The sequence below is a fragment of the Cololabis saira genome, chromosome 5 (assembly GCF_033807715.1).
Source record: "Cololabis saira isolate AMF1-May2022 chromosome 5, fColSai1.1, whole genome shotgun sequence".
Classification (NCBI taxonomy): domain Eukaryota; kingdom Metazoa; phylum Chordata; class Actinopteri; order Beloniformes; family Belonidae; genus Cololabis; species Cololabis saira.
In genome coordinates, this window is record NC_084591.1 from 3,363,829 (window position 1) to 3,390,543 (window position 26,715).

Sequence of the window (26,715 nt, forward strand, 5' to 3'; positions counted from 1 at the left end):
CGCGTCTCGTTTCCCCCCCAAAGCAGAACCAACACATGTGCAGCGTTGCAGTTTTGCCTCATGAGGTTCATAAAACTTAAATTAAACCGTAAATATGTCATGAATGTGAAATCTAACTTAATTATCGATCTTGAGGCTTCAAATATGCTAATTTCACCTTAAAATCCACATTTGAACAGTCACCTGTGGGTATTGACTGGTTTCTGGATCCTGCCCCCGGTGGAGACTCACTGAGCTGCAGCTTTCTTTACTCCTGCGTTTAATTCACCACATTTCTACCATTCATCAGAAGCAGAAGTTTAACCGGATTGGATGTAAATGGCAATTTATTGCAATTTGATACATTTATAGAAAAGTTTAGTTTAAATTGCTCTTATAGAGAATTCAATAAAATCTGTAGAGCTATTCCACTTCCCTTGAATTTCATGATAAAAAATATTCTTACATACTCAAGTGTTATTGTCAAACTGCCTGATTTAAAAGTCGGTGAATTGAAATTGGGTGAAAGAAAATGTAATAACAAAGTACTTGGAAATGTGTTTAAAGAAAAGCTATTCAATGATATCAAAAAATCAACAAAAATAAAGATAACAGAAATTGAAGTAACGTTAACAAAGACATACAGCAGCTCCTTAAATGGCCAATTTCACCCAAAGCAAAAGAAATTCAGTTTAAAATAATAAACAATATTTATCCTGCCGCTGAAACCCTAAGGAGAAGGTTCAATTTTGATGTAGATCCTTGTATTTTCTGTAAAACAGAACTCGAAACAATTGAACACTTATTCTTTTCTTGTTCATTCACAAAGCTTTTTTGGCAAGATGTTTATCGGTGGTTAAAGATTGGGATCAACAACTGTATGTTCAGCAAGTTTCAGGTCATAATTTATATTGATGGTCTACCAAAGAAGGTATCCAAGATGGTGAACATAATTCTAATTTTGGGTAAATATCATATTCATAAAAATAAATGGAAAAACAGCAAACCCTCCCTAGTATGTTTTAAAAACGAAATAAAAAGTTATATAACATCTATTAAGGTACTTTCAAAAGATAATCAGTTTATACAAGATTTATATGAAACCATGTTAGAGTCTCTTGTTCTTTAAGTTACATTTTTGCGACGCTATACATTTTTGTTGAAATGTCAACCCCCTGTGATTATTTTATTTTGTGATTTTTTAAATTTATTTTATTTATTTTCTTTTTATTTAAATTTAGAAGTTTATATTGGAAAAAATGTAAAGTTACATTTCGCTTGTGTGTTGTGAATTTATGTTTCAATTGCAAACTAATGTTTCCTCAAAGGAATTTTGTATTTTTGAAAATGTTGAATAAAGTTTGTAAAAAAAAAAAAAAAAAAAAAAGAAGTTTAACCGGATGGTTCAGCACCACCTGCTGGACACACGGAGTACAACCAGCAACCAGTAACCAGTAACCAGCCGTAACCAGCCAGTAACCAGTAACCATTAACCAGCCAGTAACCAGCCAGTAACCAGTAACCATTAACCAGCCAGTAACCAGCCGTAACCAGCCAGTAACCAGTAACCATTAACCAGCCAGTAACCAGCCAGTAACCAGCAAACTGCTGCAGTCCAAAGTTCCCAGACTGAAACCGATCGGTGGTTAAACTGGTCCAAGGGAAAAGATTTTGCCTGTCAAATGTTTCAAACCCATTTATAAGATATATATACAGTATATATGTATATATATACATATATACAGGGTGCGATTTGTGAAAAGACCAGAGGGGGGGATCATTTTGTGAAATATTTTTATTCAGAAAAATTACGACACAACAGCGGTCCAGCAGTATAGGCTATATGAAAACTTGTTTCTTGTGTAAACTTACACTTAAGCTACATAATGTAGGCGGTAGGCCTATTTTGAACATAAACTGAACTACTGCATTTGGCAGAAATATTTTCTCCTAATATTGTTTTTAAATGTGCCAAATAAAAATAAATAAACAAAATTAATATTTTTTTTAATTCTTTCTCGATATCAGTTTAACAGAAAACATGGGAGCTGGATTCAGCAATGTCACATCTTGTTTCATCTTCTGTCACATTTTTTCTCTGGATTTTTGGTTGTGATCCTGTAAAATATGAGGATATGCTTCTCTGGATTCTTTTCATTTTTTCATTCATTTGACTGACTGTATCTTTTATTTTGGCGGGCCCGAAGTCGGACTTTTGGAATGCAAGAAAATCCGATTTGTTTTCAAAATAAAACTGCTTTCTGTGGGCGCGACTCGATCCCGGTATGAAAATCAAAGCACAAGCAGAATGAACACGGACTCTGTGTATTTTGGTTTGTTATTACTTGTTAATAATTACGATGTAATGGTGAAAATACTTTGGGTGGGGGGGATACATTTTGTCCCCACCGAGGATCAAAATAATTCAGCAGAGGGTAGGACGTGTAAATATATATATATATATATATATATATATATATATATATATATATAAATATCATAACATAATAAACATCAGGGATGTTCATTTTCAGTTTTAAACCTAAGAAATGAGCCTGCAGCCGTCGGGGTGAACATGGAAGCACAAGGGACAAACATCAGGGATGTTTTCTTTCATTTATTTACAGTTTTTTACACCAGAAATTCCACCGTTTAAGTTCTTCTTCTTCTCCTCCCGCGACTGTTTGGTGGATTTTATGACGTGAAAGACATTTATAGGATTTAATGCTCTAATTTAACGCATTTCTGCATCAATCTGCTAAAAGCGTGAAGCGTCAGAAATCTTTTGCATGCAACACAACGCTGGACCCGAACGCTGCCAGATAAATCACAAGTCCACCGGTTTGCATTCAGTCTGTCTGCGTCAGAGTCATGTTTATACCCTAAATCTGTGCCATGAGCTGGATTTAGGAGGCGTGAAAGTCCCAGAGCGGCTCAGACGTTTCCAGAGTCTGTTAACCTGCAGGTAGCAGGTTAACGTCTGCTCGGCTTCGTCCGGTTTCAGAGCTGGTTCTGCCAGGCGTTCAGCAAATCCTGCAACAAACAGAAATAAATCAGATCAGTGTTTTCATCCATCTTTGAGGCGTCAACACTAGTGTTGTTTCTGGCAGCCTGTTCCAATTTTAGTTCGAGTCTAATCTTTGGGTCCAGCTATCATTTTAGTTTTTATTAGTTTTAGTCACGTTCATTCTCCTTTTAGTCGTGTCAAGTTTCAGTCGACTAAAAGTCTGAGCATTTTAGTCTTATTTTAGTCAGAATTGTCCATTTTAGTCTAGTTTTAGTCAAAGATTGTATTTAGCCAAACCCATTTAACAATTCAAACAAGGTTATCTTATTATTATATTATTGTTACCTTATAGACCAGGGGTCGGCAACCCAAAATGTTTTAGATCCATATTGGACTAAAAACACAAAAAACAAATATGTCTTGAGCCGCAAAAAATGAAAAGTCTCGTATCAGCCTTAGAATGAAGGAAACACATGCTGCATGTTTCTATACTAGTTATAACTGGGGGAAGATTTATTTTTTTCATTATGCACTTGGAGAAAAAAGTCGAAATGTCGAGAAAGAAAGGAGCCTAAAAGAAAGAAAGAAAGAAAGAAAGATAAGAGCCTAAAAAGAAAGAAAGAAAGAAAGAAAAGAGCCTAAAAAGAAAGAAAGAAAGAAAGAAAAGAGCCTAAAAAGAAAGAAAGAAAGAAAGAAAAGAGCCTAAAAAGAAAGAAAGAAAGAAAGAAAAGAGCCTAAAAAGAAAGAAAGAAAGAAAGAAAAGAGCCTAAAAAGAAAGAAAGAAAGAAAGATAAGAGCCTGAAAGAAAGAAAGAAAGAAAGAAAGAAAGAAAGAAAGAAAGAAAGAAAGAAAGAAAGAAAGAAAGAAAGAAAGAAAGAAAGAAAGAAAGAAAGAAAGAAAGAAAGAAAGAAAGAAAGAAAGAAAGAAAGAAAGAAAGAAAGAAGAGCTCCGGCGGAGCCTGAGTGGACTCACCTGCAGGAGCTCCGGCGGAGCCTGAGAGGACTCACCTGCAGGAGCTCCGGCGGAGCCTGAGTGGACTCACCTGCAGGTGCTCCAGCAGAGCCCGGGCCTCCAGCAGAGCCCCCAGGGCCCCCGGCTCTACTGGGGGGCCGGTTCCCCGTCCGGCCTCATGCTGAAGGGCTCCAGGCGCTCGGTCTCCGGCAGCATGTTGTTGAGCCGCTCCATCAGCGGCACCGTCTGGTCCACGCCCATCTGGATGCGGCGCAGGATCATGGACATCTCGTTGACCTTCTGGATCTGCTCGGCGTACTTGGCGTAGCGTTTCTGGCGCTCCTGCATGATGCTGAACAAGGTTTCCACCGACAGGTCCATCTGGGAGGACGAGGGGAGGACAGCTTTACCACGTAGGACTGAGACACAGGGCTGGGCCATATATCCAGATCTTAATATATATCGATATATTTTAAAACGCCATATGGTACGAGACAATATCGTTTATATCGATTATTAAAATTTTTTTTTTTTTACATTTTTTTTTTTAATGATTTTGATATCGCTTATTTATTAGTTTTATTTGAGATTTGCACAAATGTTTTGTTATTTGCACAACTGTCAACCTCAGTGGAAAAGTCTGCCTGTTACTGTCTACATTGTATTAATTACACAGTGTATTTTAATTTAATTATTATGCAGGAAAGGGATATTTGTTTTATTTTATTCAAGAAGCATTTTTATTCTATACATGCAGTAGGGATGGGCGGTATGGACTAAAAAATGTATCACGATAATTTCTGGCATTTATCCCAATAACGATAAAAAAAATACCAATTCAACTCCACTTTTGTAACTATAAATCTATCTCACCCTCAGATCCGCCATGTTTGTACACAAAACCATAAATCAGTTTTACACAAAAACGTCATCAACGGGAATTTATCATTTTTACCACGAGATACAAATTCTTACCGTGGGGAATTTTTTGGACGGTTTATCATGAACGGTAAAATATCACCCATTCCTAATATGCAGGCAGTTTATTTTTATTTCATTTGTTTTATACATGTTGATATTGTGCAGACCTCTGTTAATAAAGGAACCTGTGTGACATTTGGCACGAAGCTTTGTATTAAAACTGACTGTTTTTTTTAAGGGTTTGCCTCAGAGAAATTCCCCCATAATTGGCGGAAAATATCGATATATATTGAGTATCGCCATTCAGCTAGAAAAATATCGAGTTATGACTTTTGGTCCATATCATCCAGCCCTGCTGAGACAGAATAAGAGCTCGACTCTACAGGAAACTCAGCGTCTGGTTGCTACGGCAACCGTGGAGACAGAACCGTTCACAGCAGGAGCTCAGTCAGCTGCTCCAATCAGACACCGGTCAGTTTCCTGTTCACGTCTATACACGAATCCAGCAAAACCCGGAAGTCGAGCGGCCGCCATTACTGCGGTGACGGCTCCGCTCCTCCGCTCTAGCCCATAGACATATATACGTATATAGATCCATGCTCCGCTCCCTGCCAGGCTCTCTTAATGTATTTGTATCATCGGAACACTCCTGTCCCGGTCACGTGCATTTGTTTTGATAGTGAATGAAGACGGGATGGACTTTAAAATCTACTTTTCTGTTTCACCAAGTGAACAGACGGAACGCAAAAAAAAGATTTTAAACTGCTGGAAAGGAACTGGAATTTACCGGGATACCTTAAACAAGGAAGCCAGGGAGCGGTATATGGAGAAAATAATGATTATTAACGATTTGGGTCCATATGAAATCCCTACTAAAGAATGAAGCTCCGATGAGGATTTACTGCCACAGTTCTGCACAACCCACGTCTTACTACCTTAGTGTTTGGCAGCTGCTTTGGTAAATGTTTGACTCGCCATGTGTTTCAATAAATTTGTATAATAGTACAACATACAGTACATGTTTTGTATTACTCTTACTTCTCTTTTCTTTTTTTTTACCGCTATATTATGCTGAAGAGGCTCCGAGGCGTGAGCAATATTTTTCTTTTCCTCGTGAGATTATTTTTTTTCTTCTGCAGCTACAAATAGAGTTGATATTTTTTCCTCAACAAACTAGTTTTATCTGCAGATTGGGGTTATGTATGTATGTATTCTGTATCATCCGGAGCTGAGATAGTTCTGCCTTCAATTAGAGACCTGTAATTGCGTTTTTTTTGGTCATCGGACGCCAGGCGATCAATAAAATATTCTTGGATACCTAAAATAAAACAAAACATAAACAGGTGTTGTTGTTGTTGTTTTTTTTAATGACGTAGCCTTTCCATAATGATTACATTTTGCGCTGCTAACGTCAAACGTAACGTATGCTATATTACAGTGTTTAATCATACACTCCCTTATCTCCCTATTCCTCTATTCCTCTATTCTTTCCCGCTTATCGCTCAAACAAATCATTATTTATAAATTAACATCAGCATTAATTTAAGATACCTTCATTAGTTATGGGAGGCCACTGTCTAACATCATCAATCCAGCTATAATGATGCTGTAGCGTCAGGTTACAATAACAGCGCTGCGGTGGCAGATTGACACCTGCCACCGCAGCAATGGCGCCGCCGCAAGATGGCGGCGCACACAAACCGGTCGCCGGATTCGTGTATAGAATGAGACTATTCTGAACAACGGCGTCTACAGGTTTGACCAAGTTAAATTTAAGACTTTTTAATACCATTTTCAAACCAAATTAAAAACCGAAAAGACAGTCACACACTTTGAACCCAATGTCCAGAGAAACAGGAATTTTCTAGCCTTTTGGCTTTAAATCAACATTTATCCATATTTGCTTGCCCTAATTCAAGACGCGACTAATAAATCCAGCACTGAGGTCAAAATTGCCAGATCTGGCAGGTTTCAGCCCAAATACGACGTAAAACCTGCAGAAATAATGAAAAACCAACCCAAAACAAACATTCTCTATGTTAAAACCGTAGATTATTAAATGTGTAATAAATTTCAAGTTATAAGCAAATTAGGTCTGCTCCAACTGTCAGCTCCTTTAAATCAGGGTTAAAATCAGGGTTAAAAACATTACTGATTACTCAAGCGTACTCCTAAATTAAACTTACCTGCTGTACTCTACTGCCGTTATTTTTAACAGCTTGTGCTTTTTATTATTTTACTTCTTTTCTTATCATCTTATTCTTAATTTTTTCAATCTTATTTTTTATTTACTGTCTAATTATGTCTTGCCGTTTTTAATGTCAATGTAAAGCACTTTGAATTACCTTGTGTTGAATTGTGCTATATAAATACATTTCCCTTGCCTTGCCTAAGCCAAAAAAAGCTCCAAACAAAGACTACAATTAAATTGAGTACATTAAACCAAATTAAATATCAGTGAGTTTATTGTGTAAGTTTTTCTACTTTTCTCTGCCATACTGGAAACTTTTTTGTTAATAATTTCTCCTAAATATTTTGTAAAAACCAGGAAAAGCAGCCCAGATTTTATCAACCCGCCCAGTCCTGTATTTTTCAGCCCAATTGTGCTGAAACCCGCCCAACCTGGCAACACTGGCTGAGGCGTCTAACAACTGGTAAACAGATTTATTATTTATCCTTTTCAAAGCGTAAGAAAACTTTTTAATGATGACCAGATAAATTCCCTCTAAAATTAAGATTCAAATATTAAGACCCTTGGATTGAGATTTAAGACAAATGAAGACATTTAAAGGCCTTATTTTAGGAAAATGGAATCTAAGACTTTTTCAGACGTGTTAAGGAGCCTCCCTGTGGAGAGACGTGCAGCTTCTATCAGTCCAACCTCCTTGACCCTCTTGACGAGGGCGTTCTGGTCGAAGGCCACGGCCTCGGCGCACTGATGCAGATGCTCCTGGTAGCGGATGCAGAGCTGCAGCACCTGAGCCGCGTCCAGCCGCTCCAGACTCACGCTGCTGGGGGACGTCTGCCCACTCAGGACCCCTGTTCACAGTTCACAGAGTTTATTCACAAATCATTTAAAAACACAAATACAGAGAGCAATAAACTTGAGGTTTGTAAAATGGGACTCCCCACAAGCTAACTGTAGCTTATGAGTAGGGGCCCAGTCACACAGCAAAACAACTATGATTTAAATTACACAGATAAACATAATAACCTTATATATTTATATAAATAATACATAAATAAACACAGACAATAAAACCCTGAGACCTCCTAAGAGTTCCTAGATACAAAGATATTCTTGTAAAAATAATACATCAGGTACTGGTACATAAACATTGACAGATAGTTTTAGAGTTAGACATCATTATAGCACTTATCAATCTCATTCCACATTTTTGGACCTTTACAGGTTACACTGAAACTTGTACATTTCAGTTTCCTCTTCTTTCCCTTTAAAAGTTGTTTTCCCCTTGTGGCGTGTTCATGTGTTCATGAGTGTTAGGGTTAGGGTTAGGTTCATGTGTTCATGAGTGGGTTAGGGTTAGGGTTAGGTTCATGTGTTCATGAGTGGGTTAGGGTTAGGGTTAGGTTCATGTGTTCATGAGTGGGTTAGGGTTAGGGTTAGGTTCATGTGTTCATGAGTGGGTTAGGGTTAGGGTTAGGTTCATGTGTTCATGAGTGGGAGCATTAACTGGGATGAGATGAAATAGTCTGTCATTGAGTCTAAACACTACATTATACATTACACAGGCATTGTGGAAAATGTTACACTCAGTAAGTTTCAGAAGCTTATATCCATAAAAAAAGAGGATCAGAGGGAGCATTAAATTTGCTCCATGATATAACTCGGATCACTTTCTTTTGTAAGATCTGTAATTTGTCAACATAACTTTGATATGTATTACACCATAAAACATTACAATAATAGACCGGTACAGAGTTAGGAGAGCTTCAAGTCTCAGCCCATAAAATAAGCCAACATATTTAGATAATTTCTTTGATAGTTCATCAATATGTTTCCTAAAGTTTAAATCCACATATATTCCCAAAAACTTAATAAATTCTACCCTCTCGATAGCTCAACATTTATCTCTATTTGTATATGTTCAATATTACTTCGGTTTCTATTTGAGCGAAACAAAACATAGTTAGTTTTATGATATTTAAAGATAATCTAACGCATTTAAACCAGGAGTCCACCTTTGTCAATTCTTCATTCATAAGGTTTTGGAGATATTCCAGCTTCTTATGTGAAAGAAATAAGTTTGCGTCATCTGCAAAAATAACTTTATGCAGGATGTTAGAGGAGTTCTCAAAATCATCCTGTGGACACAAGAAGACTTGAAGCTGGGGCTGGATTCAGGGACCCGGTTACGACTGCTCTCTAGGAACTACGCCGACGCTCCCGTCGGCAGCTGTGAGGTGGAACAGATACCTTTCAGAAGCGGCTGGAAGGTGGGGATCTCCTGCAGCTTGATGACGTCGGGGTCGTTGTGGATGTTCCGCATCGACTGGGTCCCCGGAGCCACAACCACGATGTCGTCCATCTTGGCCTTCTGCTTCGCTGGGGACGGCACCACTGCAACAAGCCAGCGGATGTTTAGGAATCGACACCTTCAGAGGAGTAAACTCCTAAAACTCCTACTGATGAAAACCACCGGAGGATCTGGCTGCAGTGGGGTGAAGTTAGTCTCAGGTTGGACCTTCAGCAGCTGCTCACCATCCAGGCTATGAACACAGTTCTCTCTTTTGGTGACAGAATTCCTCTCAGATTTGAATTTAACCCATTTTTTCTTTTCACACTGCACTACTTTTATTTTTATTCCACTGTATATACTGTTAATATTTAGTGATTGTATATTTTTTACTTTTTTCCTCCTTTCACTGCATGTGTGTGTTGTGTTTACTGCTGCTGCACAAAGCGAATTTCCCCACTGAGGGATGAATAAAGGACTATCTATTCTAATCTATATACTTTGGAAGTTATTGGGAAGAAAATATAAGTTTCAAAAATAATATTCCATGTAACTGTTAATATAAAATAGAGGAACCCCTTTATTTATAAAATTCAGCTTTGGTTTGGAGTCACATTGTCCAGCACATTTTATGGATCCTACTAGAAAAATATCCAAAGAAACAGTGATTATAACATAAAATAAATCCTAAAACACAATAAAGAGAGTCATGTCTTGTTTGTCTCTTTAAGGGACATGATTTCCCTATACTTACTAATTTTAAAACTAATTTTAAAATACTAGTTACGCGGCCCGGTGCGAGTTTAGGGGGTAGGATTTTAGTTTTTACTTCTTCCTACTCCTTTTCCAGCATGTTACTTATGATGGATGCATGTTTTTATTTATATTTTTGTTTATTTTGTTTTCTTATTTACATTTATTTATTACTGATTATTATTGTTTTGTTTTTTATTCACTACTGTTTCATGTTCGAAATAAAAATTCAATTAAATTAAATTTGCAGCAATTTTGCCACAAAATTTGGAAACAGAAAAATAATCATAATGCAAAATATTAGTTTTGTCTACAAGAAAACCCAAATTTCAAACCAGAGACCAACTTCTCCGCAGTTTAGCCCAAGTGCTTCTTTTTTGTGATCAACTTTTTTTATTTATCTTTCATGATTTTCTGATTATAAACGGTGGCATCTACAATGATGTTAAACAAACATTAACACATATCTTTACCCCCTTCCAAAGCCACCCCTCGGACATAAGCATTTGATGAAAACAAGTAATAATTAATAATAAGAAAAACAGAAAAAAAGATGATAGAACAAAGGACAAAATAAAACAAAGGCAAAACATAATAATATCAAAAACTGGACAAGGATAGCTGCAACAAGGTAGTCTATATCAATTTTAAATACATCTTTCAAGTTTAGCTTTGATTTGATCTACTGACATATACCAAAATAAAATATTTGGTTGTTTTGCATTATGGTTTGGGGCTGTAAATATTTCCAGATAGATAATATCAAGAACATTCAGATACCAATGGTAGATTTTAAGTGTGTGTGGTGGTTTCCATCGTACTGCAATTATCTTTATTGCTGCTGTTAGGCCAGCAAGCAAGATTTGTTTTTGACATAGTGAAGCATTAATTGTGGATAAATTATTTAAAATAAGTGTTTGAGGGTTTATTGGATTACTGTTATCGAGGATAATGCAGTTGCAACCAGTTGCCATTTAGGACCATTTTTAAGGTCGTAATTTGATCATTTAGATGCGTTTTTTTCACGCGTAGACCCGTAGAAGATGATGTTCGGGGATGTGGGTGGAACCTGGAGCCGGACCTGCGGCGCTGTAGTCCGGCTGCTTGTGCTCCGCGTCTCCGCTCTGCTCGGCCCCCATGGTGCCGACCAGGACCAGGACCAGGACCAGGACCAGGACCGACCAGGACCAGGAACCCCGGGACCGAGTCCACCTCCTGGCCCTATAAAAGAAAGGGAAAAGATCAGCGCTCACCTCGGCTCCATGTCATTGACAGCTACGAATCAAGCCAGAAATCTTGGTGTAATTATTGACTCAGACCTGAACTTCAACAGCCATCTAAAGTTTATCACTAAATCTGCCTATTACCACCTAAAAAACATTGCTAGAATTAAGGGGATTCTGTCTAAACAAGACATGGAAAAACATATTCGTGCATTCATTTTCAGTAGATTGGATTATTGCAATGGCATCTTTACAGGCCTTAACAAGAAATCTATCAGGCAGCTGCAGCTGATCTAGAACGCTGAACAGAGTCCTTACAAACACCAGGAAACTGGACCGTATTACACCGGTCATGAAATCGCTCCACTGGCTTCCAGTGAGTCAAAGGATAGAGTTTAAAATCTTACTGCTGGTCTACAAAGACCTGAATGGTCTTGGACCAAAATACATGCTGGATCTGTTAGTTCCTATGAAGCTCCCAGACCCCTGAGCTTCATCTGGATCTGGTTTGTTGGTTCCCAAGAGCCAGAACCAAGCAAGGTTCAGCAGCGTTCAGTTATTCTGCTCCTCACCGGTGGAACAAACTTCCTGTAGACCTGAGGTCTGCTCCAACTGTAGATCCTTTAAATCAGGATAAAAACTTTACTGTTTACTGAAGCGTACTCTTAAATTAAATACTTGTTAAATATTAAACACTGGACTGTACTGCCCTTATTTTTAACAACTTGCGCTTTTTATTATTTTACCTCTTTTCTTATCATTTTATTTCATTTATTTGTTATTTACGCAGGTAGCACGCTATAATGTAATAATTTCCTGAAAATGTAATAACACCTGGAAATGTAATAAAATTTGCACTTAACTGAATTGAAAATGTAATAAAACCCAATAATGTAATAACTTCATCAATAATGTAATAAAATATCCTGATGGATATTGTAATAACATTTTTACCGATAATGTAATACCTTATTACATTATTGGGAATTTATTACATGGTACTCAAAGTTTACAATTTAAACCAATGGTCATTCTGGTGTTTCAAATTCAGTGTATATAACATTCTTAGATACTTAGAACACAAAATGTAGAACTCTGGACTGAAAATGAACATATATATTACATTATTTGTCAAGTATTACATTATCAGTTTTGAAAAAAAAAATGAAAAAAAAAAGACCCACCTGAAAATGTAATAAATTCCCAATAATGTAATAAGGTATTACATTATCGGTAAAAATGTTATTACAATATCAGTCAGATATTTTATTACATTATTGGTGAAGTTATTACATTATTGGATTTTATTACATTTTCAGGCGCGAGAACTGCGAATGAGATGTACCTGCTGGATCTACTGCCCTTACTATTCAGCAACTTGTGCTTTTTATTATTTTACCTTCTTTTCTCATAATTTTATTTCATTGTATTTGTTATTTACTGTCTAATTATGTCTTGCCGCTTTTAATGTTCGTTCGTTCGTTTTTGTTTATTTCGAACATGTATAACCGCGGTTGAATTGGTTTGATATTGGATATTATGAATTCAACACCCATAAAACTTGTGATACATACCACTGATTTTGGTCAAACCACTTGTGATGTGTTCATGGTCATCTAGACTATATATCACAAAACATTAATTATTAAAAAATCATATATATGGGCATATATATGGGCTGATTTAAAAATCATATTATGGGCTGATTTAATGGGGTTGAATGAAAACAATCGGTGTTATGTATCACAAGTTTTATGGGTGTTGAATTCATTAAACCACATTAAATCAGCCCATATACCGTATATGATTTTTAAATCAGCCCATATATATGATTTTTAAATCAGCCCATATATATGCCCATATATATGATTTTTTAATAATTACTGTTTTGTGATATATAGTCTAGATGACCATGAACACATCACAAGTGGTTTGACCAAAATCAGTGGTATGTATCACAAGTTTTATGGGTGTTGAATTCATAATATCCAATATCCAATATCAAACCAATTCAACCGCGGTACATGTATAAAAAACAAGAAAAAAGATAAACAAATCGAGGTGGTCATTCCACCACATAAAGAAACAAAAAAAACAACATCAAAATGCATATTTCAATTATTTGTTTGAAAAGGAGTGGGGGGAAGTATTAACTTATTTAATCTCAACCCCTTTCCACAACTAAACATAAATTATATGTCTGTATTTACTTTTTATATCATACACTCATTTGTATAAATATATAACATTTTTACAAAAAATAACCTGTTTAATTCAAGATGTAAGCTCTATCATAAATATAATATAACAATGATATATATATAATCAGTACTGGAGTTGAGGGGGGATGAGGGGGGATGAGGGGGGATGGCATCCCCCCTGAAATAAAAACGGTCCAAATCATCCCCCCTGTAAAACTGACATCCCCCCTTTCCATCCCTTATGTCATTTCATTAATGAATGTGGTTTTACTGCTATTTCAACATTTAGAGTCATCACCAGAAAAATAACTTATTTGACAATTTTCACCTGTTTCAAGTAAATTTTCACTTGAAATAAGTAGGAAAATCTGCCAGTGGGACAAGATTTATCTTCTTATTACAAGCAAAAAAATCTTGTTCCACATGCAGATTTTTCTACTTATTTCAAGTGAAAATCTACTTGAAACAGGTGAAAATTGTTGTTTTTTCCAGTGATGAGTCTTGTTTTAAGTGTAATGAGATTTTTTTTACTAAAATGAGACATTTTAACTAGAAATAAGACAAATATTCTTGTTAAGATTTTAAGATTTTGCAGTGATCCATGTTACTTATCCTGTGAAGGACAGAGTCATATTGATAAGTTCAGAAAAGTGTTTTTTATTGTTGTGTTTTGATGTATTTTATGTAAGCCCAGTGGATATTTAAAGCTTACAGAAGGCTGCATTTTAACTGCTGCTGTGTCATTCCTGCAGTATTTCTGCAGGTGTTTTGGTCACTGCTATTATTTGTAATATATTATATTATTTGTAATAAGTACAAATTATCTGTCCCCATATGATAAAATCCACCATCCCCCCTGATTTTGTTTTACAACTCGAGTACTGAATATATATATAATTTTTACAAAAAATAACCTGTTTATTACAAGATGTAAGCTCTATCATAAATATAATATAACTATGATATACCTCTGCTCGCTGGGCCTCCACCTCTGCTCGCTGGGCCTTCACCTCTGCTAGCTGGGCCTTCACCTCTGCTAGCTGGGCCTTCACCTCTGCTAGCTGGGCCTTCACCTCTGCTCGCTGGGCCTTCACCTCTGCTAGCTGGGCCTTCACCTCTGCTCGCTGGGCCTTCACCTCTGCTAGCTGGGCCTTCACCTCTGCTAGCTGGGCCTTCACCTCTGCTCGCTGGGCCTTCACCTCTGCTAGCTGGGCCTTCACCTCTGCTCGCTGGGCCTTCACCTCTGCTAGCTGGGCCTCCACCTCTGCTCGCTGGGCCTTCACCTCTGCTAGCTGGGCCTTCACCTCTGCTCGCTGGGCCTTCACCTCTGCTAGCTGGGCCTTCACCTCTGCTCGCTGGGCCTTCACCTCTGCTGGCTGGGCCTCCACCTCTGCTAGCTGGGCCTCCACCTCTGCTGGCTGGGCCTCCACCTCTGCTGGCTGGGCCTCCACCTGAGCTGCCTGGGCCTCCACCTCTGCTAGCTGGGCCTTCACCTCTGCTGCCTGGGCCTCCACCTCTGCTGGCTGGGCCTCCACCTCTGCTAGCTGGGCCTCCACCTCTGCTGCCTGGGCCTCCACCTCTGCTAGCTGGGCACCCACCTCTGCTGGCTGGGCCTTCACCTCTGCTAGCTGGGCCTCCATCTCTGCTAGCTGGGCCTCCACCTCTGCTGGCTGGGCCTCCATCTCTGCTAGCTGGGCCTCCATCTCTGCTAGCTGGGCCTCCACCTCTGCTGGCTGGGCCTCCACCTCTGCTAGCTGGGCCTCCACCTCTGCTGGCTGGGCCTCCACCTGAGCTGCCTGGGCCTCCACCTCTGCTAGCTGGGCCTCCACCTCTGCTGCCTGGGCCTCCACCTCTGCTGGCTGGGCCTCCACCTCTGCTAGCTGGGCCTCCACCTCTGCTGGCAGAGCTCCGGCTGGGTACCACCGGAGACACGGCCGCCTCGCGTGAGTCCCCACATACAAGACTAAGTAGTAAGGCTCGAAACCCAGTATTCAGGAAACATAAACTATTTAATTTCTTCAGGACACTAAACTAGGCTAGGACTGTATGGGACCCAGATTTTAAACGGGGGGGTTTATTTGGTGGTTATTTAAATGTTCGCAGCCTGGTTCCAAAACGCGAACAGATTGAGCACTTGTTATGTCATTCTAATGTTGACTTTTTTGGTTTAACTGAAACGTGGCTCACCAGCTCTTCAGCAGAAGCAGCGGTGGCACTACAGGAATATATCATTTTCAGAAAAGATAGGGGGCAGGGGAAGGGAGGTGGGGTTCTCATGTATGTAAAGAATAAGTTGACGTCCACACATGTGGACGTCCAACTCTACGCAGATGACACAGTCTTATTCACCAAAGCTAAAGACCCTGAGGAAGCAGCTTGTGTACTCTCTACAGCTCTTACACACATACAAACGTGGCTCCACAGATCATGTCTTGTTTTAAACGCTAAAAAAACCGTATGCTTATACTTTTCTAAGCAACCCTCCCCTATGCGTTCTCTACCCGGGGTCAGCTTAGGCACTGAAAAGTTAGAAGTGGTAACAGACTTTAAATACTTAGGTGTTGTTCTAGACTCAAATTTCTCTTTTAAAAAACATATAAAAATGATCACTAAAAAAATAAAGTTCAATCTTTATAATTTTAAGCACATTAGATGTGCCATGTCAAACACTGCTGCCCTAACATTTTTACATGCTATGATTTTTTCACATATAAGCTACTGCATCACAACCTGGACCATGGTGGGGCCTACCACACTCAGGCCAGTGGAGGTTTTATATAAAAAAGCACTCAAAATCCTAGATAAAAAACCTATCTCATACCATCATTGTAACATCTTGGACAAATACAATCTATTAAGCTTCGACAACTTCTGCAAATTCTCATACAGTTGTCTAATGTATAAAACCCTACATGGCCTAGCACCACCTTGCCTCCAGGAATTTTTTAAATACCGACAGTCACGGGTCACTCGAGCAGTGTCCAACAGAAACGTAGAGGTCCCGTTCAGAAAAACTGCTTTTAGCCATAACGCACTATCCATAAAGGGTAGTGCGTTATGGAATTCTATACCTGTACACATAAGGGAAAGCTCCTCTTTAATAACTTTTAAAAACCAGATAAAAATGTGGCTCAGAGGTCAACAAATGTGTACACACACCTAATGTGTGTTTGGGTCTCTTCCTACCTACTAACTTTTTTTTTATCATTCTCATTTTACTAATTGTACTTGTCTTTACTAATTGTACTTGTCTTTGTTTCTGTTTTCTTTTTCTTATTGCATCTTTACCTCTTCTGCTTTTAACACCTTACCTGCCTGTATTGGACTACAGATGGAAACTAGCCTTGTGCTACAATCTGGCACATTTACATATGTATATATGTTCATCAATGTGCATTGTCCTGAGAAATAAATAAATAAATAAATATAATATAACTATGATATAAATATAATACGTATATCTAAGTATATAAACATACCAACATGACACACACAGCTGGTGATCTTTAAACACAGTCTTCACTTTTATACCTGAAATAAACTATTTCTTTATATTTCTTTATATTTCTTCTATATTATTATATATTATTTCTTTCTATATTATATTTCTTTATATTTCTTCTTAAATTGTTTTATGTTTGTACATTCTTTTAACTCCAAATTCAAACCATTCCACAGTTTAATTCCAATTAATGTCGATGTAAAGCACTTAATTACCTTGTGTTGAATTGTGCTATATAAATATAAATATAAATAAACTTGCCTTGCCTCCTTGGTTCCGAGCGGCTCGGATTTGCTCTAAATCTTCCTCCCGAGACGCTTCTGTGCTCCTGAATAGTTAGGAAATGGTCTTATATCCGATCAACTAGGGATATAAATCAAGATGAATCAATGTTAAACATCTCAATACGAATTAAATCCACTTCTATTCAAATGCAGCTTCACTTCCGTAAATATTGACCTGCGTCAGCGCTGTGCGTGATGACGTCACTGCCCCCTGCTGGAGCGGAGGCCTCGTTACGCAATGATTTATTTATATGTATTGTTATATGTATTATTATTCTGTATTATATATATATATATATATATATATATATATATATATATATATATATATATATATATATATATATATATATATATATATATATATATATATATATATATATATATATATATGAGATGCTGTCAAATAGAGCTATATAGAAAAACAATTAACTATATATTGAAATAAAAGATAAAAAATAAAAGGGGTTTTTATGAAGTGCAAACTATCAAAGTATCACAGTATTTAAAATCAGGCAAACAAAAGTGCCAAAAAGAGGAGCAAGGACTGAGACATGAATCAAAAAAGCAGAAAACAAGATATATCGTCACAAATTTTTTTTCCATTTTGTTGGAGTCTATTTTTCTTAGGGATAAGAAGAATAATTTAAAATCATTTAAAAATCAATCAAAGGAGGGTTTGCTATTCCTCCTCTTACTACAATGGATATGATAGTTACCCATGAGAATAACTATATTTATTATGTCAGATACATTCGACTTCAAGTTATCTATATAGAAAAATATATGAGAGATATCAAAGACTGGTATGTCCTCTATTCTAAGTAGTAACCAGTTTCTTAATTCTAACCAGAAGTTTCAGGACACAGGAAAAACATATGTTCTAAAGTTTCATCTGCTACATTACAGAAAGCACATTGATCAACTTCGGACTTGAATCTTATTTTTAAGGAATTCTGCAACCGGGTGCACTTTATACAATATTTGAATGTGAGTTTCCTTAATCTTTGGGGAAATGGGCCATCTAATTTATTTAGAATGAGCTTTTATCAACATAGACACAGTTAATTTGTCATTCTCTTGAGGTTTAAATCCTCGGTTATTATGATCATAAAATACTATTGATTTCCAGGCAGCATTAATCACTTTGTTATTACACTTATCATTCGCCAATTTTGGTAGTATCAATTTAACACTTGAATATAACAAAGTATTTTTGATTAATTGAAGGAGTGGGACGGGAATTGCTTTACAAATCTTATTATATTCCCTGTACTGTTACACCCAGTGTGACTCCTGTCATATACTGGGATTCACAGCCAGCTAAACTCTTCATGACACTAATGTCATAAATTGTGAAACTGAAACACAAAGTACAGAAAAATACAAGTTAATGGCAAAACGATGTCAGTTAATAACGGACATGGCGGATCTAGTATTCATAGATCTAGGCAGAGCAGCGTCCGCGAACGGATCCGACCGTCATATTAACACATAACTAAATAAAAGTGTCAAACTAAACAAAAGGTGTCAAACAGAACAGTTTACACTTGCTGTCTAATAATTACAAATGTACTCATTTTATTCTGTCCTCGCAGTACGTTTCAGCTTGTACAGCTAGACAGATAGCTAACATCCTGAAGAAAAGGAGAGGCTGAAGAAATGCTTTTGTTTGAGGATCAGTTATTTTTGTAAGACTGCAAACAAATAAACAAAGATAAACATTACTACAAATAGTGTCCGTTATATCTGGATGCTTTTCACACAAACATATTTACATACTTAAATGGAAACAAACATAAGCAGTAATAACATTAATGTCATTTTTTCTAACGTTATTACTGATTAAACAGATAAATAAAGCCAGTTAAATCGGCTGTGACGGACTAACTGGCGCCCTCTGGTGGACAAATAAAAACTGCGCTGTCACGATAAAACGATAAAGGTGACAAACTACGTAAAGAAATAAATACCAAACTTGAACTGTAAGTAAGAGTGTACACTACAAATCATAGTATACTTAACAATATAACATGACATTACTTACAGACAAAGATTTACCAAGCTCCGTTTGAGAGACAACTTGTAACTGTTTTCATGCTGCGTTTTCCAGCCCCGTTGCCATGGTAACTGTTAACGTCGCCGGAGCTGCACGCGTCTGTTTAGAAAACGGTCAGACTAATCAAATCATATCAAATCAAATCAAATCAAATCAAATCAAATCAAATCAAATCAAATCAAATCAAATCAAATCAAATCAAACTTTATTTTTAAAGCACCTTTCATACAAAAAAAAATGTAACACAAAGTGCTTTTCATAAAACATAAACATAAAATGTATTAGTGCCCCCCCCCCCCTCCCCCTCCCCCTCCCCGCACACACACAGATAGACACACACAGACACACGGTGCAGACATGGCTAGGCACAGAGGATCCAGGTGAGGAAACGGTAACAGGGAGCCGTCCAGGCCAGGAGGTCTCATAGCCCGCAGCTACAAGGGGGGGGGGGGGCCCACAGAGACCATCCCGGCCCGGACGGATAGAGAAGTCCACACCACAGCGGTGAAGCCGTGGTGCAGAACTCCACCACCATCCAGGCCAGAACCATCCCCAGGACGACCCCCTGCAGGCCAGAGTCACTCCCAGCATGGAGGCTCCCCATGAGGAAACACTGGAGATAAAAGCTACAAGAAAACAGGATAAAATACACTAATAGAGTTTAAAAAGTATAACATAACGTAAAATCCTAAAAGTATGTCTAAAAAGCAAGACATTAAAAACTAAAGGACTAAGACAGTAAAATGTATAAAATAGACCATAAATAACGACTAAAATATTTAGATAAAACATTAAGATAAAACAATGAGAATAAATTATGATAATAAAAAAGGATAAACTAACTATAAAACAGAGTAGTAAGATCCAATAAAAATAAGGGTGAGCATAAAAAATGTAAAAGAGTTAAATGAGTCAGTTAAAAGCCTGATTAAAGAGATGAGTCTTGAGCCTCTTTTTAAAAACATCAACAGTCTCTGCGGCCCTGAGGTTCTCCGGGAGGCTGTTCCACAATCAGGGACCATAAAAACTGAATGCCGCCTCCCCGTGTGTCCTAGTTCTAACTTTTGGTATGGTTAAAAGGCCAGCACCGGAGGACCTCAGGGTCCGTGAGGGTCGATAGGGTAAAAGTAGTGCAGACAAATAAGAAGGCCCAAGACCATTAAGACACTTAAAAACTAGTAAAAGAACCTTAAAATCAACCCTGAAGCGCACAGGGAGCCAATGCAGCGATTTTAAAACAGGTGTAATGTGCTCCCGCCCTCTGGTCCTCGTCAGCACGCGTGCGGCTGAGTTCTGTAGTAATTGTAGATTGTACATGTTCTTTTTGGGAAGACCAGAGAGCAGGGCGTTACAATAATCTAAACGACATGAGATAAAAGCATGCATTAGCACCTCCGTGCTGGCCTGAGAGAGAAACGGGCGGACTCTGGCTATGTTCTTAAGATGGTAAAAACCGATCTTTGTTATGTTTTTAATATGTGGAATAAAAGTGAGCTCAGAGTCAAAAAATCACGCCCAGATTTTTAACTGATTTTGAGGGTTTAAAATCCTGTAACTTTGGTAAAAGTTTCTCTCTCTGGCCTTCAGGACCGATGAGTAAAATCTCTGTTTTGCCCTGGTTGAGCTGTAGGAAGTTTGCTGCCATCCATGACTTGATGTCTAAAATACAGTTAAAAAGGGCATCAATTGGCCCAGTGTCATCAGGAGACACGGCGATGTACAGTTGCGTATCGTCAGCGTAACTATGGAAGCTGATGCCGTGTCTCCTGATGACGTCCCCAAGGGGCAGCATGTACAGATTAAAAAGAGTTGGACCTAAAATTGACCCTTGGGGAACCCCACACCTTATCTTATAGATTCCTGAGGAACATGTATCCATACTTACGAAGAAACTACGATCAGTGAGGTAGGACGTGAACCATTTAAGAACAGTACCAGAGAGGCCGACCAGGTGCTTCAGTCTGTTTAATAAAATGTGATGGTCTACTGTATCGAAGGCGGCGGTTAGATCCAGCAGAACCAAGACTGTGAGTTTTTGGTTATCTAAATTGCACCTGATGTCATTTAAAATCTTTAAAAGTGCTGTCTCTGTACTGTGGTTCATCCTAAAACCGGACTGATGAGCCTCTAAAATGTGTGTTGAGTTTAAAAATTCATTCACTTGATTAAAAACAAGTTTTTCTAAAATTTTACTTAAAAACGGTAAGTTGGATACAGGCCGGTAGTTATTTAAAACATTGGGGTCCAACCCACTCTTCTTCAGAAGGGGCTTCACCACCGCCGTTTTAAAGGCGGTGGGGAAGACACCCGTCTGAAGAGAGCAGTTGACCAAATATAAAAGCTGTTCCTCAAAGAATCCATAGAGTGTTTTAAAAAACGGTGTGGGAATGGGGTCTAAAAGGCAGGTTGTGGGCTTTACCTTGGAGAAAACTCTACAAAGTGTCCCCGCATCAACCAAGGCAAAACTCTCCAGTGTTTCCTCAGGTAAAAGCACTGATCCAGGTGTGTTAAGAGTTAAAATCTGTTGAGATAAAAGACTGGATCTAATGTCATCAATTTTACCCCTGAAGTGGTCTGCAAAATCCTCACAGTAATGGTCTGTTGCTGTTTTATGGGATCTGTCAGGGTTTCCATTTGTTAAAAAATCTATTGTGGAGAATAAGAATTTGGAATTGTTTTTGTTATTTAAAATTAAGTTTTTGAAATGTGAAGTTCTTGCTTTTTTAATAGTATTATTGTAGTTTTTAAGGAGTTGGCATAAAATTTCATAGTGTATGGTTAATTTTGATTTCCTCCATCTCCTTTCAGCACTCCTGCAGTTTCTTTTTAGTTTCTTTATTTCCTCAGTTCTCCATGGGGGTGTAGGTTTTCTGCTAATTCTTTTGGTTAAAATCGGAGCCACTGAGTCCAGCGTTGTTTTGAGTATTTTGTTAAAATTGTCAATGATAAAATCACAGGGTGCTGGTAAAATCTCTGCAGGAGTGTTCTGTAAAATAAAGACTAGGAACGTTACTAGTTCCCCGCAGGGCAGAACACACTTATATTGCCACTTCGAGGGTTAAAACAATCAGTTAGAGAAAAGTGCGCATCTGAACGCTGTCTGTGCGTTTCTCTTATTGTGGAAGAGAAGAAAACACTTCCGGTTACATCGCTTCACGTAACTTAACCATGGATCTATTAACGAATTTAACGGACTCTGGGAAAATCCCGAAACAGCTAAATAAGCAAACTATGCCCACTACAGGCATGAAAATACTACTGCAAATGCAAGTTATAACAGTTCCAACACACTCCCTCTGAGTACAATTTATTTTATATTTTTCTAACTGGTCTGCCATGTTTTTTTTTTAAAACAAACTTTATTCAACATTTCAAAAGTACAAAATTACTTTGAGGAAACATTAGTTTGCAACTGAAACATAAGTTCACAACACACAAGCGAATATGTAAATATATACATTTTTTTCCAAGATAATCTTCTAGATTAAATTAAAAAAAAAATAATAATAATCACAGGGGTTGACATTCCAACAAAAGTGTTTAAGCGTAGCAAAATTTGTAAATTAAAGAGCTAGAGACTTTAACATGGTTTCATATAAATCATGTATAGACTGATTTTCTTTTGATAGTACCTTTACAGATGTTATATAATTTTTTATTTCGTTTTTAAAACATACTATGGAGGGTTTGCTGTTTTTCCATTTATTTTTATGTATATGATATTTTTTGTTTCAAACTTTATTGAAACAAAATTCTGTAGGGTGAACAATAAAGGAGAAGGTCCTCGCTGCAGCACCGCGGAAGGGGGCGGGGCGTCGGACATCACAGGGGCGGGGCGTCGGACATCACAGGGGCGGGGCGTAGGACATCAAAGGGGATGGATGGATTGTTTTTTAAATGTTTTTTAAATGTTAAAACATTTTAAAAACTCTGTGGAAAGTGTGTGGGGAGCTTTTGGGTGGAAAAGTTGCAACTGAACCTAGTAGCCTACCCCTCGCTGCAGCACCGCGGAAGGGGGCGGGGCGTCGGACATCACAGGGGCGGGGCGTAGGACATCACAGGGGCGGGGCGTGATATCAAAATGACACAGCACCATCTGGTGACCATTTCCAAGAATTACAAATGCAAATTTATATTCAAAGTCATCATTATACAGATGAATCTCCAAAAATAAGAATACCGTGCAAAAGTTAATTTGTTTCAGTAATTAAACTCAAAATGTGACACTAATATATATATATATATATATATATATACTCATAATATGCAAAGATAGATATTATATAAGATTATAAAACATACTTGTAATATAATTATTATGTTTAATATTACATAATTATAATAAAAATATATAGATTGTCATTGGGTATTGAGTGTGATGAGTAGGCTAGCACTAAAAATCATTGGTAGTAATGATTTCATATATACAAATTACATTTTTTCAACAAACAAAAGAGGGACAAGGACAACAAAAGCAGGTGTTTTGTGTTAATGTGTGTATTCATTCAGCGAGTCAGCAGTGAGGAGACGCTGCCCAGAGAGTTGGAAAACTCAAGAGATGACTCCATTTATACCAGTGGCTCACAGTGAATTCAGTAGCAGGACTTCAGTTCAGTTGCAACTTTTCCGCCCAAAAGCTCCCCACACACTTTCCACAGAGTTTTTAAAATGTTTTAACATTTAAAAAACATTTAAAAAACAATCCATCCATCCCCTGTGATGTCCGACGCCCCGCCCCTGTGATGTCCGACGCCCCGCCCCTGTGATGTCCGACGCCCCGCCTCCTTCCGCGGTGCTGCAGCGAGGGGTACTAGCAATAAAGGGCACATGAAACAAAACAATCAATTATCTACAGATATTGAACATTTGGGGGGTTGAGAGCAAAAAAAAAAAAGGAGATACATTTATTGACAAGCTATGGGAAATGTATTAATAAAAATTAAGAAACAAAGACATCGTTTCATATAAGCTTTTGGCAATAGGATTTTTTTCACCCATCGCTGTGGGCGTGGCTTAACCTCCGCTCATCGTGACGTCACTGTAGAACGTAAAACTTCAGAGAAAATGATGACGTCATCGAATGCTTTAAATACGGCCGTTCGGCTTCAGAATCGAATTACTTTCAGAAGCAACAACTTGTGACACATCTGCAACACACAGTAACGCCTTAACTTGACCACAGAAATGACTTCTACACAAAATATGCAGCAGCAATCCACTGACTTGGAAGAAAAACATACATTACTTGAAGAGACAAAAAGAGATATTGAAGGGGAGAATGATCAAGAGAAAATTGATTTGTTAGAGCAGAATAAAAGGTTGGACCTTGAGAAAGATGAACTTGTGAAAGCAAAAAGAGAACATCAGAGAGAAATAGAAATGCTGCAATCATCACAGTCGAACTTGGACAGGCAATGGGAAGACCTGGAATCCAGGTCCCAAGAACTGGATCTGGAGAAAAGTGAGTTGTACTTTATTAAGGGAGAAAATGAAGCATCTTCTAAAAAAACTAAGTCCCAGACAAAGAGGCTGCGGCAGCAGGTCACGGATTTAGAGGAAAAACAGAAAGAACTGAAAGAGGGCTGGAAAAAACTGGAACGAGAACAAAAACAATTATGTGACATTAAAGAGAAACTGCAGGAAGACCGTGAAGAACTAGAGGAGGAAAAGAAAGGATTTGAAATGGAGAAAGCGCTCATGCAGCAATCTAAAGTAAAAGAAGAGGAAATAAATAAGGAACTAAGAGTTAAAAATGAAAGTCTGCAGCAACAGGTAAAAGAAATGGAGGATGACAAGACACAACTGGAGGAGCAAAAGGAAAAATTGCAAATGGAGAAAAGACAAATCAATGAGACAAAGATCAAAATGGATAAAGGTCTCCAAGAACTACAGACAGAGAAGGAAACGCTGCTGCAGCAATCCTTACAATTAAAGGAGGAACAAAAATCCATGGAAGAAGAGAAGAAAACCTTGGAGATGCAGAAATCTATAACAGAGCAATCCAAGGTAAACGTGGAGGAAACCAAGCAACAACTACAATTAGAAAAAAATAATCTGCAGCTGCAGGTAAGAAAAGTGGAGGATGACAGGAAACAGCTGGAAGAGGAGAGGGAGAAACTGCAACTGGAGAAAAGAGAAATGAATGAGATGAAGATTGAAATGGATAAAGGTCTCCAAGAACTACAGACAGAGAAGGAAACGCTGCTGCAGCAATCCTTACATTTAAAGGAAGAACAGAAATCCATGGAAGAAGAGAAGAAAACCTTGGAGATGCTGAAATCTGTAACAGATCAATCTATTCTAATATTGGAGAAATCCTCGAAACATTTAACATTAGTAAAGAATAGTCTGGATGATGACAAGGAAACGCTGCTGCAGCAATCCTTACAATTAAAGGAGGAACAGAAATCCATGGAAGAAGAGAAGAAAACCTTGGAGATGCAGAAATCTATAACAGAGCAATCCAAGGTAAACGTGGAGGAAACCAAGCAACAATTACAATTAGAAAAAAATAATCTGCAGCTGCAGGTAAGAAAAGTGGAGGATGACAGGAAACAGCTGGAAGAGGAGAGGGAGATATTAGAGCAGGAGAAAAGAGAAATGAATGAGATGAAGATCAAAATGGATAAAGGTCTCCAAGAACTACAGACAGAGAAGGAAACGCTGCTGCAGCAATCCTTACATTTAAAGAATGGACAGAAACTCCTTGAAGAAGAGAAGAAAACCTTGGAGATGCTGGAATCTATAACAGATCAATCTATTCTAAAATTGGAGGAATCCTGGAAAGATTTAACATTATTAAAGAATAGTCTTCAGACAGAGGTGAACCAACTGGGGGATGACAGGAAACAACTGGAAGAAGAGAGGGAGACATTAGAGCAGGAGAAAAGAGAAATGAATGAGATGAAGATTGAAATGGAGGAAGTCCTTCAAGACCTCCAGACGAAGGAGGAAACACTGCAGCAGCTGCAAGGAAAACTGGAGGAAGACATGAAACATTTCACATTCATGAAGAATAGTCTGGATGATGACAGGAAACAGCTGGAAGAAGAGAGGGAGACATTGGAGCAGGAGCAAAGACAAATGAATGAGAGGAAGATTGAAATGGAGGAAGACCTTCAAGACCTCCAGACAGAGAAGGAAACGCTGCTGCAGCAATCCTTACATTTAAAGGAGGAACAGAAACTCCTGGAAGAAGAGAAGAAAACCTTGCAGATGCAGAAATCTATAACAGAGCAATCCAAGGTAAATGTGGAGGAAACCAAGCAACAATTACAATGGGAAAAAAATCATCTGCTGCTGCAGGTAAGAAAAGTGGAGGATGACAGGAAACAGCTGGAAGAGGAGAGGAAGAAAC

General features: G+C 38.0%; 1 protein-coding gene across 1 annotated transcript; it reads right to left on the reverse strand.

Annotated features, from left to right (window-relative positions):
• Positions 1–1,756: 1,756 nt before the first annotated feature.
• Positions 1,757–17,484, reverse strand: LOC133443675 (BLOC-1-related complex subunit 5-like). The gene is made up of 6 exons (XM_061720806.1): positions 17,277–17,484; positions 11,171–11,310; positions 9,297–9,440; positions 7,740–7,897; positions 4,029–4,318; positions 1,757–3,012 (listed from the first exon to the last, which is right to left on the reverse strand). Exons 2-5 carry the CDS (start codon positions 11,226–11,228, stop codon positions 4,085–4,087), a joined length of 594 nt encoding a protein of 197 aa, XP_061576790.1. The 5' UTR covers positions 11,229–11,310; positions 17,277–17,484; the 3' UTR covers positions 1,757–3,012; positions 4,029–4,084.
• Between the last annotated feature and the right edge of the window lie 9,231 nt (positions 17,485–26,715).